The sequence below is a fragment of the Cheilinus undulatus genome, linkage group 3 (assembly GCF_018320785.1).
Source record: "Cheilinus undulatus linkage group 3, ASM1832078v1, whole genome shotgun sequence".
In the NCBI taxonomy this organism is placed as follows: domain Eukaryota; kingdom Metazoa; phylum Chordata; class Actinopteri; order Labriformes; family Labridae; genus Cheilinus; species Cheilinus undulatus.
The window spans coordinates 29,053,501-29,073,943 of NC_054867.1; the positions used below are offsets into that span (position 1 = coordinate 29,053,501).

The following is a 20,443-nucleotide window of genomic DNA, read 5'->3' on the forward strand; positions in this document are numbered from 1 at the left end:
CGTATCGAACCATGATTTCAAAACCGAGGTATATACCGAGCCGAAATTTTTCTGTACCATTACACCCCTACTGACTGGTATTTCTATTGTTGTTGCTTTGGTATCAAAACAGGTAGTGATATAATTTGATTGTTCATGGTATCATTTCTCATTTTGAAATTCTGGCATCATGATAATCCTTTTAAGATGCACAGAATAAACTTGCATTAATAGAAAAATCTATTTAAAGGCTTGGATATGTACTACATGAAAACTCCGCTGAGAGGATTTTATCTGGTTATAAAACAGGCTGACATTAATACCGATGACTTATGTCCTACAAAAGCACATAACACCATCATCAAAAAGATTTGTTATTTCTATTTAACAATTTTAATGTCTAAAATCGCTGCTCCTAAGTAACTATCATTTGAAAATACCAGCTAAATACAGCAGAAACTTGTGCGCCTGGTCATCCAGGTTTTCACTGCAATGTTTCACACATTTCTCTTATAACCCAGTGATTCACACGATGACCTTGATGTAATTTTATGTTGCTAATGTACTCACTAAGCAGCCGAGTCATTGAGCTGGTACTCCCGGGCCCGTGTGAAGCAGCTCTGGACTCCTCCGTCAGCCCACAGTCGCTGAATGACGTTGGACAGGTCTTCTGGCAGGATGCCCTGCTCCTCTGCTGCTGCAGACAGGGCGAACAGTTGGCGTGCATCATCCTGACAGGAAAAACAAACAAATAGACAATTTGAGAAGATATTACCTTCAGTGACACTCATTTTTCTTCACAAAATACACATAGCACAATGACACTATAAGGCTTAATTAGCCTATTTGTGATTTATATTTTGGCTTTTAATATTTTTAATCAGAAGTTTTGATTTTTTTTACTCTCTTATTGCACAACAGAAAAATATATATACATTTTTGGTAGTCAATTCAAGTCTGGCTTGACATGCTTAGGGTCTGAAAGTGAAGATATATGACAGCTCCATTGATGAGTTTCCATCTGAGAAATGTGACAAGTACCAAAGAGAGGTCATCTTCACTAAAAAGCAAGGAGTAGTCTTCACACATCATCATCTACCATCAAACTTGGACTGTAATTCTTCTCTCTAGGTAAAGTAGCCTCTGAATAAACACAAAAATAGTGAATGTCTATGAATATTTAATATTAATATACAGAAATGCTGTCACTTTCACTACTCTATCCTGGTTATTCTATTTATGAAAAGTTTCTTTCAGTGTGATGATTTCTGTCTTATTCTTAGAGGGACTGTCAAGCACTCATTGGCACAAATACACAACCATGACACTCAATTGATGCTCCTTAAACCATCTGAACCAAAGCAGAGATGGGGGACAGATAACCACTGTGCACAGACTACTGACGTTTGTGGATGTCTGTGTAAAAGGGCATCGTCCACTGCTTACATCACCTTCGAGTGTTTGACTTAAACTTTTGATGTTAGCTATTGACAGGAGACTTTCATGTGCTAGTTAAGCATGATCTAACTGTCTGTTTTAAATGCAGAAAAGCACAACAGGATGCAAGGCTATCAAGGCTGCCCTTGCAGTACGCAGGCTGTTGTCTGGAGTTTCAAACTTGAATTGATGTATATAAGCAAAGTATGTATGTAAGCAAGACAAAATCCAGCAGACAAGAACCATCACTTTGTTTACAGGTTGGACAAAAGACTCAAAAAAGTAATGTTTTGCTCATGCAAGATCAAAATTCCTGAATGATTGGGTTCTGAACTTGTCAGCCTCTGATGTGAAATAAGTTAAAGACATCCATTACATCCAAAAGTCCATATATTTTAACAGCTGCACTACATTTGAAGATAACTCACTGTACTAAAAAAAAAAGAAAAAAAAAGAGATCGGATGAACCAGTTTAGCCACAAACTGATTTTAGAATGTATCTGGCTGTTGATTGCACTTTCTCCTGGCTGTGAAACAAAAGAAATGCCTTTTTAATTACAATCTGTGGGCTGTACCAGACCCGTCATGGCTCTCTGTAGGCTGTTTTCAGGGTGCATGGGAAGGTGTAACTTCTATAAAATAACTCATGAAATGCTGTCATGCAGAGGCAAGCTAGCTTGGCAAACAGAGCGTAAACCGTGCAATCTAAACTCTCTTTCCAAATAAAATCATGTTTACCCAACAGCTCTGAAATGAAGGTCACAGCAGAGGGAACTTTGGAAAATAGCACATGTACCAAACCTGTAGACAAGCATGCAAAATAAGGGTTATTAAAATAAAAAAATCTGAATTTGAGTAGCTTTTGCATGCTTTAGTCAAAACACAAAGCACTGTAACCTTGTCTACACTACATTGAAAGCTGCTGCTGCAAAACAGAGCAGAAATATGTTGCACTGAATTGAACTGTTGGATTTTGTAAAAAGCACACAGCTGCCTCTATTACTCTGCTTTTTCTCAATTCAAACATCACCCATTAAATCTCCTTTCATGTAGGAGTAGACAGATAGATTCATATCTAAAGATACTGAGGCATTTTCATTGAAATGATCTGTGAAAATAGAATACATGAATCACTTTTACAGGCTGCTCCATCAGGAAAAAAGAAATAGAATTTCCTCTTTTCATGAGTAATGCCTGAATTTTATTTCTATGATCTTATCATCTCCCTGGGCGGTCTGTGCTCACTCAAAGTCAGTCCTTTACCGTTTCATTTTTACAGCACACACAGACACACAGTCTGTTTTTGATGTAGGCCATTTGGATGGAGGCAGAGAGGAGGTGATGAGTAGTGATGATATTACTAACATGAGAGAAGCTTTGTTACACTCTACTTTAAAAGGTTCCCATGAGTTTTTGTCACCTTTGCCATTGTTCTCTTTTTATTTTGTTTTTTTATTTTTAAATCAAGGCTGCCATCTTTGTTGTATCCAAATATCTTTACAGTTTCCTCTTGCAGCTGCAGGTGGTTACAATGTGTAATGTTTGCATAATTTTAAATCAGACACCTACCGCTCTAGTAGAGTCATCATAGTCGATCTTCAGGTTGGCCATGGCTTTGATGATGGCCATAATGGACTGGATGGTGTTGCTGTATACGACTGCTCTGTACTGCTTACACTCATCTTCTGAATAGCCGTCCTCATGGATAATCCTAACAAAAGAGACCAGAGAAAAAGCAAGAAAAAGTAAAAGGATGATTAAAAGTCTAAAAAAATCACAAGGCTTTTAAATACATCCATTACTGACACCATAAATCATAGTAAGCAGTCTAAATTGATTTATTTATTGATAAAGTTTATTTGATAGGGACCATACAAATTACATAGTAAAACTTCAGTCTGTTACAAACAAGCTAAAAGTAACTGATGTTTCACATATAGAGATTATAGCTATTGCTAGTTTCCATCCCCTGTCTCTAGTTAGGCTTTTAGAAAATGAAAATGAAAGAAGGTAAAAGTAAAGATTTACATAAAAATTGCATAAAGACAGTTACAATTGATTAAAAGAGCAAAGTTAAAAGACAAAATAGTAAAATTTTACATCATAGTTACATAAAATTACAGCAAAACATAGAGTAGGCTATTTAAAAGTGCTCACATCTCTGATTTTGTTTGAGCACACATTTCACATTTTTGTTAAAAGTCTTTGTGTCTTATGTCAGTTTCATATCAGTCGGTAGTGCATTCCACATTTGAGAGCCTTGTATAGAAAAAGCTGACTGCCCCAGGGAGGTCTTACGGTGGGCAATTTTACAGTTACCACTGGCTGAGCCCCTGGTGGTTCTACCACCAGTTTGCCTTTTAAAAAGTTTACATAACATTTCTGGTGCTGAATTTTGTAAACTTTTAAGAACCAGTTTCAAACAGGAGAATTTTATAAAATCATCAAAGCTAAGCAAATTCTACTGCTTTAATATGTGACAGTGGTGCCACCTCCTGGGTTTTTTAGCCATTATTTTTAATGTTTGGTTATACAAAGATGAAACAGGCTTAATCACGGCTTGGCTCCACACTGTGACACAATAAGACGTGTGAACTTTCTTTACCCCAAAAAGGGAGAAATACATGATTTATTGCAATATTTGTTGATGCAATATTTATCTTGACCTAAAATAGGATAAAATTATGATCAAATCAAAGCTAATGATGTAAACCATCAAGCCTTAGGTAGTAAAGTACAATATAGCTGTTAATACAGTGTGTTAAGGAGTATCAGAGCTTCACTTTGAAAAAAAAAAATTGTAGAGTCTGCTTGCATCCATTTAAATATACTTTATAATCTGTTTTAGTATTTTGAATGTGCTCACATTACAATAGACAACCCTCTTTTCTAGTCCCGACTCGATTGGAGAGGCCGACAAGTGCTTTCTCAGTTTTTTTGTTCAGCTAAAGCTGCTAACGTAGCACAACTCCACTGTTAAAACAAACTAAATATGAGACAATGTATTCAATTTGTTGATGTTTCTTTAATCCAGTCTCATTGTATAACTTATGCCTGTATGTGATCACAGATCATATTTCTTTTAGGTTTATGGATAAATTCTGCTGTGTGTGCACCTCTCAGTTACTGGACACAAACAAATATTTGCCTGGTTTTGGAGCTGCTGGAAAGAGAATAGGAAAAAGAAGGCATGTGGTTGATAAAAGCATGCTGGCTGCTGGGCTATAAACCAAACAGAACCATCTCCCCTGGCCTGTCACAGCACAGAGGCCAGAGTCACACAGCCTGAATGCTCATTGGTAGTGTGATGTGCTGAATGGGAGATCATTAAAATGCAAGTGAGCCCGCTGTGAAACACTGTGAGTCACAGCCAGGAGGACTGAAAGCACACAGTGTTTCCCTTTTTTAGCTAAACAACTAAACAATACTTGTGCAAATCTCTTAAAAATCCATTTTGATTGACTAGGTTGTCTGGCACATAGATATTGTAAAAGAAAAGGGGGAAAAAAAATCAAATATTGTATTTTAACATCACATTATGCAGCCATAATGTGTTCTCCAGCTATACACCTCATATTCATTTAATATATCATCACACCTGAATACCATGTTTGAAAGCAGATGCAAGTTAAGTCTTTTAAACTTATAAGATCAGTTCCCCCAGGCCGTCACACTGATGAGCACTCAACAGTCACAGAGTGTCAGAAAACAACTTTCATTTCAAAAGCACCTTAGCCCTGCCTGATGTAAAAAATTCTGCACTTTCTCTTACTGCTTTACTGCTCAAAAACTGTAAAACAGCTCCCTGTGATAAAATGCCTATCCTCACATGTACACTTGCACTGATCAATGATTTTATCGTAAGAAAGCTTACTGTGGTAAAATGCCTATCCTTATATGCACACTTGCACTTATTAATCTATTCATTACCACCCAAATACTACAAGAAAGTTCACTGTGGTAAAACTATTTTAAATTATCTGATTCCCCTCTTGCAAATTTGCCCACATCCTTGCATATTTTATACTTCCGACCATGTCTAATTAGCATTCTTGCACCTTTTGTACATCTTAACACCATGCTATCAATGCAGACTTGTGTATACTAGAAAAAATACCCAACAAGAGCTTGAACATATTCAAATCTTAATGTTTTACACATTTTCAGTTTTGTTTATTTTGTATATCTAATGTCTGAATCCTGTATGTTGAGAGCAAAGCTAACCGTAGTCAAATTCCTTGTTGCGTAAGAGTACTTTAACAATAAATCTGATTCTGATGGTTAACACAATAGGAAGTACTCAAAGAGCTCATAATTCCCAAAGGCAACATTCATTTACATTTACTTCAATGATGGAAAAAAAATTGAATCTACGACTGAGCTGAGATCTTTACCCAAATACAGCAATCTGTAAAACATGCAGACTTTTAGATCATAGCTGAAAAATAGAAACAAACTGTCCACTCCCTTAGGGAGTAGAAAGTAAAACTATTTACCATGCATATCCCAGGCACAACTTTATGTCTGATTTCACCTCTATCTGTTGAGTACTTTTCAGATATAATCAAAAATGATTCTTTTATGTTTAGTTTTTCAGTCTTAAAGTTATTTACATATTTGTTTAAGAGTAAGAGGCATGCAAACTGGGTTAAATTCAAATCCATTTCTACCTAAAGTTAATTCAAGTTGATTTCACTGCTTCAAAAGCAGAGTTATACTGTTATAACTTAATAACTTTTAACCTCAAGTATAGTAGGAGTTTTTTCAAAATTATTCCTACACTAGACACATTTATACTCTATTTTTTTCACTGTTTTAAACATTTTACCAGCATAATTACACTTTTGCCATTCTTATGAAAAACAAAATTCCACACACACTACAGAAAACAGATCTCAAGTGTTGCTCTTATAACTTTGAGGCTAGTCTGGGAATGAAGACTTACATTTGAGTTATGTTTTTTCTCTATTTTTAGGTGGACGAAAGAATTCACTCCCACTCTTCTGAGAGGAGAGACAAGACAGCTGTGTTGCACTCTTTCACTTCAACCTCAGTTATAAAGGACCAAGAACATCATGAAGGAAGTACAAGCTGTCAGGCAAATATTTGGCATTTTTAGTGTTTTAGGTTAATGTACTGGTATATATGCAGGACTGCTAAAACAGAGTTTATGTGATTTGGTGTATGTCTGCTTCTGTTAATGTTAAATCAAAAGCAAAAGTGAAAGGAATGAGAGTGTAGCTGATCACTGACATGCACATTTACACCATTTTAAAGCCATTTACCCCAGTGTTCTTAAGTCTTATTTTATGGAAGAGCATAGAAGGCTGGCACATCCAGGAAACAAGAAGCTTAATCTACGCTTCAGTTCACTAAAATCAGAACTGAAACAATGAAACCAGTTCTTATTTAAATGGAGCTGATGTGAACCAATTCATCCAAACTTTTTATAATTAACATTTTCTTTGATATGAATAATGTGAGAACAATTGATGTGAGTTCTAAGCTTACTTTATCTTCACATTTCAAGACTGTAAAAGTTCCTCTGTTAAGATTTTTGTATTTAAGACCTTATTTAAAAATCTATGTATCCTGACAGCTGAAAGAAGAAACCAGTAAACTAAAGACTGTTTAAATAATGATGATAAAAGAACTACAGTTTGCAGAAAAGCTACCAAGAATCCAATCTCTGTATATTTCAACATGAACTCTGACAACGTTTGAAGAATATCCTATCTGCTATTTCAGTGTTTTAACATAGGGCAAAAACTAGTGACAAAACAGTTTCGTTGGTGCAGGAAAGTGAGAAGGCTGGGCACAAATAATAGTAGCTTTCTTTGAAAGGTTAATACTCCATGTGACACACATACAAATTTAAAAATTCTTCAATACAACTGGCTAATGCAGACTTCTATTACCCCTCTTAAATCACATAAATATAACAATGATATACCTGACACGTTTCAAATGCAAAGATTTTCAAGGAACATTTATACATTGCATTTAGGAATGTGTTGAAATCCAAACATTTTGGAGGGAAGTGATAGATAAAATAAGAGCATTTTATCTGTAAATATTCCATTAGAACCTAAAATGATATTGCTGCATCTATATCCATCAAATCTCAAGTTAATGAAAAAAGAATGTAAGTTCGTAGACTTTTCTATACTTCAGGCAAAACGAATGATTGCTATCAACTGGAAGAAAACTGTTGCACCTATGTTAGGTGCTTGGATTAAAAGTATGATAAATTGTATGTCGATGGAGAGAATAACATATATCCTTAAAAATAAGTTACAGATTTATGAGGAAATATGAAAACCATTTGAGGAATTTATGAAAAATGGGGACATAGGAAAGCTTTTGCAGGAGGGAGACTGAGAGTAGGACAGCTGGAAAATTAAAGTGAAATTTCCCAGAGAGATCGGAGCAGGATTTAAATCTTAAAGTTATGGTTTATACATGGCATATATGTATGTGTGTATGCATGTACATATATTTCTGTTTCTTTTCTTGCAAATTAGTATTTGAAAGAGAGTATCTAATGTTATGTCTGAGAGAGGGTGGGTGGGGTGGGTGTTGAATTTATTCTTTTGGTTATTATGTTTGTTAATGTAAAAAAGGAAATATTTACAATATACTGTCTGTAAATTTATTGTGGATTATGCTACAAAAAACAATAAAAACATAAAAAAAATACTGATACACATCTATGTATTTATCAGGGATGATGGGAGGAAAAGCAAAACAATAAGCAGTCACTCACTTCATCTGCTTCACAATGGTGCTCTTCCCCGACTCTCCAGCACCTGCAGACAGAACAAAAACAGGCAGAGGTTAAAAATACACTCCCGTTAGCTGAGAAATGTAAACAGGCAGCCAGAGCGGCTGTCTCACATCTGGACCCTTGTCTCGCTCTCCTCCCAGTCTCTGCTTCAGCTCTGCTACAGATCTCAGCTCTCATTTTCATCCTGAACCTCTCTGTTTGTATCTACAGAGTCAGTTGGTTCTGTCTCTAGCCTGTATTCAGGGGCTGATACAGAGGTGTCTTTAATTTCATAAAGGGAACATCTCAACCTCTGAAAGAACAAAAACCCCTTCACCATTACATTCCCCTCTTTATATTTTAATGACTCACTTTATCACAGTTTATATTTTAATAGAAATGTCTTGCACTGACAGGATGTGGGCTTTTCATATCTACTGCTATGTTTATTCTAACAGCCCGAGGCGAGCAGAGAGAGCTCATCTGCCACAAGGAATCCAGCAGCATACACACACCCAGGGGTGCCTGTCAGTGCACTCTCCACTCATACTTGCCAGGGGTGAAGGCTCTCTGGGATGACCCTTAAAATACACTACTACGCAGCATGTGCATGTACAGCAACGCCCCTGGGTAAGATAAACCCAAGATAGTTTCTACAGACAGCTGTCAGCTAACTGCTGCTCTGTAAAATATAAGCACACGCTCACTATAGGACAGAAAGTGCAGATGGCCTTGAATTCAGAAATATCAGATAGGTTTGAAAGGTGCATCCTCCGTTCAGATCATGCACTAAAAACAATTAGGGTCCAAAATTCAACAAAACCAAAGAGATGTGTGCATTCAAACATAGAAAATGCGACATTGATGTAAGTCCCCACCAAGCAATCTGAAAAACCACACTGTTAAATGAAATTCTCATCCATCTACTGTAAAGTCTGTGAGCTGTATTCTGACTCAGGAGCCACTACTGATATATATACTTTTGATTTATACTTTTTTTTCCATTGAAATAAACACCAAGCTTTTGCTGTGCACAGAGAAACTGAGTCTAGCAAAGCTGAGAGAGGAACATGGAAGAAGAACATCTGGTTTTACGTTTGGGGCTTCATCCAAAATATTAAAGGCTAACAAAGGACCCCCTTTAAGTGTGTGGTGCCCTAGGCCACCTACACCTTATGGCACTGTTGTACATTTTGCAAATATTGAAGGCCGATATACGAATATACAATATACGAATATAACCTGACACACCAGATGGATGTGTTACACACATCCATCTGGAAAACCTTCAATACTAAGCGTTTGGGAAAGGGCAGAGACTTTGAAAATAAACTCGGAGTGTGATTGGATGAATGTTATGTCTGCCACATCTGTACGGGCCAATCAGATCAACAAAACACATGAAGTAGCCGCGACCAAGGTGCGCGTGCGCAGCTACCGAGGAATAAGCGAACCATGGCGGCTGTAGACATGTCATACACGACTTCTGTTGTTTCTGAAAAGAAAACAACTCACTGCTGTTCTTTGTTCTTCTTTTAACGAAGACATGTCTAAAGCACAAGTTCTGATAAAACTGGCACTTTAGCAGCATCCACGCTAAGCTCTTCCACCATAATTGCACCAGCCTCTTGTTGCTGCTTGCTTATGTCACGACTCCGCCGCGCCTGAAAGTCACTTTCTAACCGTGCCCAAACGGTCCAGATGGGAGCTTTGCAAGATGGATTCACCAGTGGGAAACAAGGACACAGGTGTATCCATCTGCTTTGCAAGGTTACGAATTATATTGTCATCATATACATTTGATATACAGTGCTTGACAAATTTATTAGACCACCTGTCATATTTGTCTCAGAGACCATCCAGCATCATGAAGTGCTTTAATGTGGACTCTTTCATTTTCAGTCAGCTCTCCACATTTTACCATTTTGAACAGGAATGAGGAATTTCAAACTGAATTCACCTTTTTATACCCAAATTTGAGCCGGCTCACTGGGCTTCTCTGAGAAGTTACAAATGAATCAAGCATAACATTCAACCACTAAAACTCATTTTTCTCTTCAGGAATGCAAGTAAATGACGATAATTTGACATATTAATAAAGAAATAATAATTTGCTTTACTATTTTCTTCAGTTTTTTTGTAAATCAGTAAATTTGAACATTCATGGATAACAATAATAATTATATTTTAGCATTAAAAATATCATTTGGGTTAAAAAGCTTCTACATATTGGTGCATTAACCACTGCAGAAACATGACAAATGATTTTGGTAATTACCAATGCTAACAATTTAGGGCAGCTGTGGCATAAACCTTACTTTGGATGGTGGTTTAATAAATTTGTTAAGCACTGTAAATGCTGTAAATATCTGCAGAAATGCTCATATCTGCAAGTGAAAGGTTTAATCTTACATCTAAAGCTGACCTTTGGTATTTAAATTTTGTCAAAAGGTGTCACAGGTAATTAATTCAATTACAACATTACAAGTAAGTCCTGGTTTATTTCTGGTACATTTTACATTTGAAATAAATCAAATGCTTCCCTGTATTCACACATGTATAATGTAGGTGTATTCTGATTGTTTCTTACTTTTTTGTGGTTGTTTTGTCAGACCCAGTGTGGTTTGTAGTCCCTGCTGCCATATAGGTTTTGTTTTTCTTCTTATATGTTCAAAAATTCAATAAAATATACATTCCAGCTATTTAAGCTAAATAACAACAAAAACGGACTCTTAAATCCAAGGAAAAAATTCTGTTTTTACTCTTGGCTTAAATGAAAAAGTTATTTATTCATCAATTTTACTGCATTCTTTCAAGCCTGTGAACTCATACTGCAGGTCTCCTGACCAGAGCTAACACAACAGACCTTTATCTTCAAACACACACAAAATAAGCACACACTTTCCTGAAAGTAGTCAACATGCACTTTGGAGTTTGTCCAGTGAGCCTGAAGCTGTTCACAGTAAGAAATGAGTGATGACGTTTAGCAGTAGCTTGGTGCCATCGACTCTTACTGCTTTGATTAACAAATAAGTCATAACTGTCTTTACAATACAAAACAAATAGACTTAGCCTTAGGAGGACAATCTGCTCTTCATTATGCAAGACAGTTGCTGTAGTGCGAGAAGACATAAGTCTACAAAAACTCACTGAACTGCAGAGGGGTTTACAACCCCCCTAAAAAACAACAATTGACTGTTACTTTAATCATTAATACTACGACCGGCACAATGTACATTTATATCCATATGCAGAGGAAAGTAAGTCTTGTACTGTACTGTTATGCTTTAATATTTCATGGTAGCCAGATGGCAGGAAAAGGCTAAAACCAGCTGCACTAGCACGTGGGTTTTGATAAGACAAGTTTGCAGAATTTCCCACAGGACTGGGGTGGACACACTTTGTTGCTACTAATAAACCTTAGCTGAATGGAAACAAACACACGTTTGGGAGGACAGATGGAACTGCTGATGGGTCATAGACGGTGCTTTTGTCAATAACTCCAAAGAAAAAAAGGTTATATAGTTATATATGTGGCTCTGTTGGGAAGAGCAGTGGCACCAACTCAGAGCCTGATGACAGCCTGTTTGATAAAAAATGGATCTGTTGCTATTACACAACACACTTTGTCTGATCTGTGGTTAATGCTGTATTATCACCAAATCTCCCTTTGGAACATGGAGGCTCAGGACTGTAACCACACACAAAAACACACACATGGATGACATTTCAACATGCCCTATTGATGCCAGAGCCTTCTAAAGATTGTTGACTCAGAACTGAAAAAACAGAGCTGCTCTCTACTATTATAGAATACAACTAAACACATAATAGTAGTAGGACTTAAAATACAATAGGCCTAGCTTTGTTTTAACTTTTCTCAAGCTCACACAAGTAATACGAACTAAGCTTAAACCTGATTCAATGTAAATCACAACCAAACAAATACATCTGTTCTCAAAACAGACTGAACTGTCAGAAAATGAAATGAAAGAAGCACCCGTGGTTTTGACCAAACTTTTTGAAGAAATCAGAGAAGAGTCAGAGCAGGAGGGGGGTGAAGAAAAGTCGAGTTTGCAGGAAAATAAATACTGCACTGCCTAGCAACATGTATGCTGGTTGTGGTTGTTTTTGAGTCTTGGGAGAATTTGTGAAGAAAAAAGGCAGAAGAGAGGAAAAAGGAGGGTTACCATTTGGGGCTTCAGTTTTGTTTTAAAGGACTAGTTATCTTCTGCATATTTGTCGCTATTCAAAACAAAAGAATGGAGCAATGAACTTAAAGAGAGTGTGCGTGCTAACACATCATCAGTCAGTTTATGTGTGATGAAGAGCATTAGCATGAGGATAAGTAGGACAAGGAGAAAGCAGCTGGGAATTTGCAAATCTCCCAGCAAGACTCAGGAAATTGTCTGATCACTGACGGGTAACAATGTGACTGGCAGACAGACAGAACCAACACAGAGGGAGGTGCCAGGAAAAATGTGCCAGGAAGCCCAAAGATGGATTAACAGGGGTCAGGGCAGGACAGGACAGAGCATGAGCCTGACCCAAGATGGGAATGCAATCGGGGGGGGGGTCGGCATTGGCAGTGACACAGTAAATGAGTATCATGTTCTGCAGATTCATTGACAATGCACTAGAGCTGGGCAATCAATCGAAAAATAATCAGTACCGACATTTAGAGCCTCTAACCAACGTAAACCTGCTGTGTCAGTTATTTAAATTTTTTCCTCTTTTCTTGGAAAAATTTAACTTTTTACGAAAAACATTTTCATTTCAGCTGATGTGTGTTTTGATTTCAAATATTTCAATGAATAACCAGAAATTGTTAATCTGTGCCTGTTCCCTTCAGTTGTTTGTTCTGAAATTATACAAACATTTACAAAACGAACAGAGTCGGGGGTTGGGGGTGAAATAATCATTCATTAATCATAATCAAGGTAAAAAGTTCAAATATTTATGATTCTATATTTTTGCCATAATCAACCAGCCCTACTATGCACATGTAAACAGCAGCAGCTCTAATCAAGTCCAATAAAGCTGCAAACTGAAGTAAAAGTGAGAAAAATAAAGAATAAACATTGATCTCTTCAAGCCCGGCAAATGGCTAGATATAAAAAAAACAAAGAATGATACTACTCTGGGGTAAACCATGCTTTCATTAATTGTTAGAAAGCTGATAAAGGAAACAGACAATATAGGACTCACTGCTTTAGTGCTTGGTAACTCATTCAGACTCAAAAGAATACACTTGTAAGTGGGTATCTGCCTCTGTTTGGAGATGAGCGGGTAGATGCTTAGAGCCGCCTGGGGATTAAAAACAATTAACATGATAGTACCAGAGGAAATCGGCCTGCTCCCATTGTGTGCAAACACTATTGTGGAACATAGATTTAATCATCCAGTATGGTGATGAGCAGCAGGTTGAGAAAGCAACTGCAGGAATGCCTGTAAATAGTGACACACAACTATAGTGTTTCAAAATCACACAGATCAATTAGCTTCCAGTTTTCTACATTTGCTTTGTCAGGCATCATGTTATGTTTTCATGAACATTCTTCTGTTTATTTTTGAATGTGACATGACTTTAACTTAGCAAAGAGGTGTAAAAAGATTTGATATTCAGCATCTAGTGTAGGTTCTAGCTTGAAAGAAAATCTGACTTGACTGATTATCTCGCTCTAGCTGCAAACATAACAGGGCATTATGCATCTTTGTGTCAAAGCATGAAGAATGACAACTGCATGATACGAAAAGACTACTGAAGCATTCCTGTCTGGCCCGGCAATGCTTCAGAATCCCCCAGGGGGGCGGCTTGAAAACTTTGTTGTGTGGAAGGATGTCTAGGTCAACTTGCTTGGTCTGATGACCTGACCTGAGTTAGGTAAGAGAAAGTGGATGAATAGATGCTTTGCAATCAGCCTAGTTCACATGTTCATCAGCTGATGGAAATCAGGTTCGATTTTCCAAAAATCTTTTAAACTTTATAACATGTCTCTTATGTTGCAACAGTAACAGTAACACACAAACTCTAGTACAGGAGAGACTTAGTGATTTTCACACAAAAAATGTGTCTATTAAGGATGCAAGATTGGATTCTTGACAATATATGACATACCGGTATTTACAGATCAATTTCAGCTAAAGCCAATATTTATGCATGTATTTCAGACATACAATTAAATCCTTCAAACATACTTTAAAGCTTAAGAATGACCAAAAAAACTTCCACAACTTAAAACACACTTTGAAATTTAAGTAATTAAGCAAGGAGCAAGACTTCAGCGGATATAGGCTGATACTGACAGCCAAAATATCAGTTGTAAATAGTGGTAGAAATGTTCATATCTGCTGGTACCAATAATCGACTTTTTAAAGCTAATATGTTAATAATATCATGCATCCCTAGGTTCTATTTATCAATATTAGACCAGATAAATTGGGGAATATTAAAATATTGGATAACAGGGAAATTCAACCATTTTGCATCCCTATATTTTCTAAACTGCACAAAATTGGCAGTGTTTGCAGTTCAGACTGATTTGAGGAGTTTGCCTGCAATTTCTGAAGAATTCATTCCTCTGCTATGTACCCGTCTTATGAAATACATGTAATCATTAAATTCCAGTACAATTTATTACTCTGATTCATTCAATAAAATAACAGATTGTAAAGTTTCAAATCACATTGAATGAAAACAAATGCAAACAGAAAGCTCAATTGCAGTAGTAGCTATTAACGCTGAGTCGTATCTAGGAGGAGGCTGCAACAATACAGCAAATTTAAGAGGACAAACAACGGTATTCACACGATTTGTTTAAATTAGTCTAAATACACCTAAATTCTTTAAAGGAGCTTTAGTTTATTTTATTAGAACAAGGTCTGAGAGGAAAGAGAAAAAGCTTTATCAACTCCCACATTTGACCAGCAATGAAACCTGATGAGAGGAAGAAGTGTGCCAGTCAGCCCCTATGTGAGAATTCCTGGCATGCTTGCATTGTCTCTGGACGTTTGTTACTCAGCTAGGCATGATGAAACTGACAAGTCCAGACATAAAAGGAAGAGAGAATGAAGAGTACTTCCTTCTGCTCTGTGTCAAGACTTACAATTAACATCTTAATAAAGTCAAATCATTTCTGTATCTTTCTACAGTTCCCATGTGTTGCATCAGTTCCTGCAGCCACAGCTTCATTAAGACCGGTATGCTAACTGTTTCAAAGGGCTGCCTCCCAGGGCATTAATGCTTTTCTCTCTGAGTGTGAATGAATGTGCATGTGTTTGGAGCAAGTGTGACCCATCCCGGTGGGACTGGGAGTGGGACACAAAGGCAGCAGTGTGGGTCCCTGCTAGCTGAGAACACAGGCTCGCTGTTAAGTTCAGGCCTAGACCGTTCAAATCAGAGCTACGGCTCACTGCAGTCACTCACAGAGCTCCGCCTCCTTTCAGTCAGCGTGACAACTGCCTTCACCAGCCACAGAAGATAGTTTTACAGTTACTAGGAAGAGAAAAAGGCTTGAGGAGACATTACTGAAGACAATAAATTGAACTGTGAAATGATTTCAAGCTATAACCTCTTTAAAGGAGCTCAATTTTGGAGCACAAGCTTAAAAATTTAAGACGTAACTTCCTAACCCACTCTTGTGCTACACTTGGTGGATTTGTTATCATGGCCAAATATCCTCTTCACAGCTTAATGATGATGCTATGAAAGGACATATTTCAAGACAGATGGGTGGAAAATGAGGATAGTCAGGGGCCTTTTCCTTCAAAGACAAAGCTGTGATCATAAAAACTTGGACCTGGCTGCTAAAACATGTGCTTAATACAACTAAACTGCATCTCATATGTATCGAAATAATGCCTACATACAAAGCTAAATATATTTTTGGTGATTAAAAATGATGGGCTCTTTCAGTTGGTCCATGAGAGTAAGCTTCAGCACCACATTTAACGATACTCTCAGCACTGTTAGCAGCATTTTAAAAGTTTGATGCTCTGATACTTTTTGATACTGTGTTTTTACATAATACACTCTCCAACTAGAAAAGCACTCAGAGAGCGCAGACCTCCGCCATCAGCCCTATCTGCCAATAGTGAAAAATCATGAGTGATCCAGATCACTCACAAAATCTAATTCGCCGATTACTCCCTCCCCGGTGGGGTGGAGACACGGTGAGGCAAAGCATTGGCTTCGCTATGTGTGGAAGTCATGGCAAAGGGTGAATATTCCTCTATTCCTCCCATCATTGTGAGTATTCTCGCTACAATTCGCTGTCTTTCTCTCTGTTACGCTCTGACTCGTCCACTGTCATGGTGGAAAACGTTCCGGTCCAGGTATCCTCTCCTGTCCCAGCCGTTACTTGTGCATCCCGGGCACCTCCGTCAGGGCGGAGAGGGTTTTCTCCACGGCTGGGATGATAGTAATCAAAAAAACGCTCTGCTCTTGATTCAGAAGACGGGGATCACCTCGTATTTTTAGGTAAAAACATGTAGGGACAAGATAGAACCAACATTTTTAAAAATGTTTTGTTCATTATAAACATGATGTCATCACTGCTGTTAGTGGCGCAATTTAATTTATTTTTGTTTGACATTTAATTTCTAACCCGTTAGTTCATTTTAAAGTTGACCATCAGTACCAAATATACCTGTCAAATGGCTCTAAATGGTGCAGGTGGCTGTGTGTGCACTAAAAAGTACATAAAAATTAACATTAACTACTTTTGCTTTTAGCTCATTATTTCTTCATTGCAATCCGCAATGTAATACTTGAGGGTCCTCTAGAGGACAAATGCGTAACTACATGGTGATTAATGCAACTGAAAGTTTTACATACATATTAAAAAATGCTCACTTAGTTCATAAACCCAGTAGAAAGATCTTTTTCATTCTAGTTAGCCAGGGACATTACTGGTTTATATCAGTATGTGTCTCAAAACTGTTCTGTTAATCAAAACACTAAAGTTTCAAAATAAATAAAAAATACCAATTTGAAGAATATTTGGACTTCTTTTTGCCTGTTTCTATTCAGACTTTTCTAACAACCTGTCATAGTGATAATTAATAGTTTGTTACAGGCCACTATCAGCCCATTAAGCTTTAGTTTGGACATACAATAATAACTGAAGTGTCAGTGCAATAACATTTGATCAAGTTGAAAATAGAGTTTTCAAAAAGATGGAACAAATGCCTCATTAAACAAGTAAATACAGTAAAAATGTTAATTTAGTTTCAGTCCTCTTACAAACACGCTTTTATCAGCTGTGTAAAATATCCAGAGCAGATCGCCAGCCTTTGTGTAATTAGCGAGGTGCTCTGTTGTAATAATGGTGACCATTAGTACTGAAGCTTCAGGCATGCAGACAATTTACTGAAAAATTAATAAAGCACGTGGCTGGCTGAAAGAAATACTGAATGTCATTCATGAGACAGTTAATTGAGTGATTCCTATGCTGCTGCTGTTAAAAGGAGAAAGTTACATCACAAACTAAGAGAGACACAAGAATATTTAATTGAAGTTAGCCTCATTGATTCACTTTATGTATAAAGGATGGTCATCGTCTTGTTCCTGTCCTGTCCTGTCCTACGAGCAGATTTGTGGTATTAATCAATAACTGACCCTTAAGTGACAGGCTGACCTATGAATATCAAGTATGTCGTCCCTTTAAAGCTCTACTCTGGAGACAACTGAGACAACACTGGATGTCATGAGGTCCAAATCAATATTAACAAACAGAAACTGAAAGGTAACACTGTTCAGCTTATCTAAACATGATTTTTCCTGCTGTATGCTGATAAATATTGGTCATAGTGCAGGCGAAGCTCATCTCACTGTTAGACACTTACGTGAGACTTCTTGCCTGAGGCACGTGGGTCCTCAAACAAATAACACAATGAGAGGCTTGAGCTCTCACAATCCCATATACAAAACACCAGACATGAGAAAAAGTGATGAGACAGCTTGTGTTGAATAGCTAAAGTGGTTGGGAGCAAAAAGTGACAACAAGAAAATCTCTAGGTCTGCAAGACAGTCCTGCAGCAGGAGCCTGAGCAAAAAATTCACCACTTTGATATCTCATCTGCAACAAAATATACTAGAATTAATCACTTCTTTAGCTCCCCATGGCCTCATTCTTGCTTTATTCTTTAATCTAATTAATTTCACTTTCCATCATTTCTCTAACTCTTCCTCCCTCTGTCCCTTGCCGCCTACACACCAGCCGTGAGGCGGCCCATTGCCGCCTGTTCCTCTCAGCTACGTGTCAAGAAATGTGCCAATGCAGACTGCAGACCAGAGGCCCTGTGAGAGACACATGTGCCACTTCCTATTCTCAGAACCGATCAAGGAGAAAATGGGGAGCATCTTGCATGAACATGTGTACACTCGAGGATGCAAAAAAAACCACACTTTGAGCACGAACGTGCACACACACACACACACACATGCACTCCCCTACACACAAACAAACACACACAGGCATTTCTTTCTGTTTTAAAGACAGGGACAGAGAGCAACAGTCTACTTTAACAGATGGCTACCATGCCCTAGGCCAAGAGCAAGTCTGGACGAAACAGTGACAAGTGCTGCCAAAGCACAGAAAGACAAAAAAGCTAGAGGATTGAATGTATAGAGATGTACCGATTGTAAAAATTAGGGCTGGCGCAGACACAGATGTTTGGAAACGGCAATTTAGTTGATTGCACTCAGTGATGCCAATGTTTTCTTCCTCAATTTCTTTTGGTGTGACAACCACAATATCAACACTTTTTCTCATGTTTGACAAGAAAAAAACACATCAAAGTTTGTGCAACAGGTAACACCTTCTGCCCAATAATAGATATCTTCATATCTCTGAATCAGCTGCTAGTTGTGCTAAATGCCAGCATTAAATTGCTACAACACAACAGAGAAACATGTTCAACTAAAATCCTGTCATGCTACATTATCTGCCAATGGCTGATACAGATTTTAACCGGATGCATCCGTGCACCCCTTTAAGTCCATATTATCTATGTTGACCGATTGATTGTGAGGGGAGACTCACAAAGGTGAAAAAGGAGGAGGATGTAAAAATACATCTAATCTATATATTGATTCTACTGATTCCATGTTTGACAATAAAAGGTCAAACATCATTCAACTCTTCTTAAAGACTCCTGGGAGAATTTATATGTCATACTACTTTCATTGCCTCTTATCGGGGCTGTATAGCTTAGTGAGTTACATCACTGACTTTGGTGCAGGAGATCAATAGTTCAAATCCCAGTCAGTGCATAATGAGTAACCAGTGTGGGCCCTTGGGCAAGGTCCTTAGCTCCTGAAACACCTGTCTACTTTCAGCTGTGCATCGCATTGGATAAAAGTGTCTGCCAAATGAAATTGTAACAACTGTAACATCAATTAAGCAGCCCTGAAATAACTAAATCACAATTATTTATATAGTAATAAGCCACAATAACACTTGTAAGTAACATATCTTGAAAAAGGAGAAACATTTAAATATCATATTTTAGATTGATAAACTAATAATATAACATGCCTCTGATTTTGTCAGCGCTCATTTGAGAATGTTTTTATTTAATGCCTAACCCCTTAAAGCCTTTTGTATCATATTTGATACATACTTTTATTATACCTCTATCTAATCAATATGATCATAAATTACAAAAAAAAAAAAAAAAAAAAATTCTGAAAACAATCTGATAAATGATTAAAAAAAAAAATTCCCTCAAGTGGATCATCAGTTACCAAATACACTTAATGTATCAAATGAGATACAAAAAATACATGTTAAATTTTGCGGAAATTTTGATTTTTTTGGATTTCAATAAAAAGTGAAATAAACATTTTAGTTCAAAAAAAAAATTTTAAATTTCCTGGCTATAATTTGTGTTTTCAGGCTTTAATGGGTTAATGTGACAGATCTGGAATTTGATGTCTACATACAATGGCATGCAAATAGCATGGTAATGTAACAGTACCATGTGACATACATAACTTAAAGTGTACTTTATTAACTCATTGAGTGCCAGCCCTTTTATAAAATGGAAAGTGGCTTGTGCCAGCATTTTTGGCCATTTTGAGTCATCTTTCAAGACCCACAGAATATTTTGTACTATGACTCTGAAAACACCAAATAGCTCAAATGAAAGAAGAAACTCTATTTCATCATGGAAAAAAACGTTTGTTTGGACCTTGTTCCATTCTTGATTTATCTGAAGTTGAATAGAGGCTAGTATCACCAAAAAGACCACTTTTTT

General features: G+C 37.2%; 1 protein-coding gene across 1 annotated transcript in view; it reads right to left on the minus strand.

The window, feature by feature from the left end:
• The window catches only part of LOC121506698 (guanine nucleotide-binding protein G(i) subunit alpha-2), a 79,655-nt gene that overhangs the window by 11,652 nt on the left and 47,560 nt on the right, over nucleotides 1-20,443 (minus strand). Inside the window, exons 2-4 of the mRNA XM_041782546.1 lie at nucleotides 8,183-8,225; nucleotides 2,986-3,127; nucleotides 550-710 (exon numbers count right to left, since the gene is read on the minus strand). Coding sequence (XP_041638480.1) covers nucleotides 550-710; nucleotides 2,986-3,127; nucleotides 8,183-8,225 — 346 coding nt within the window. The remainder of the gene's footprint in view (nucleotides 1-549; nucleotides 711-2,985; nucleotides 3,128-8,182; nucleotides 8,226-20,443) is intronic.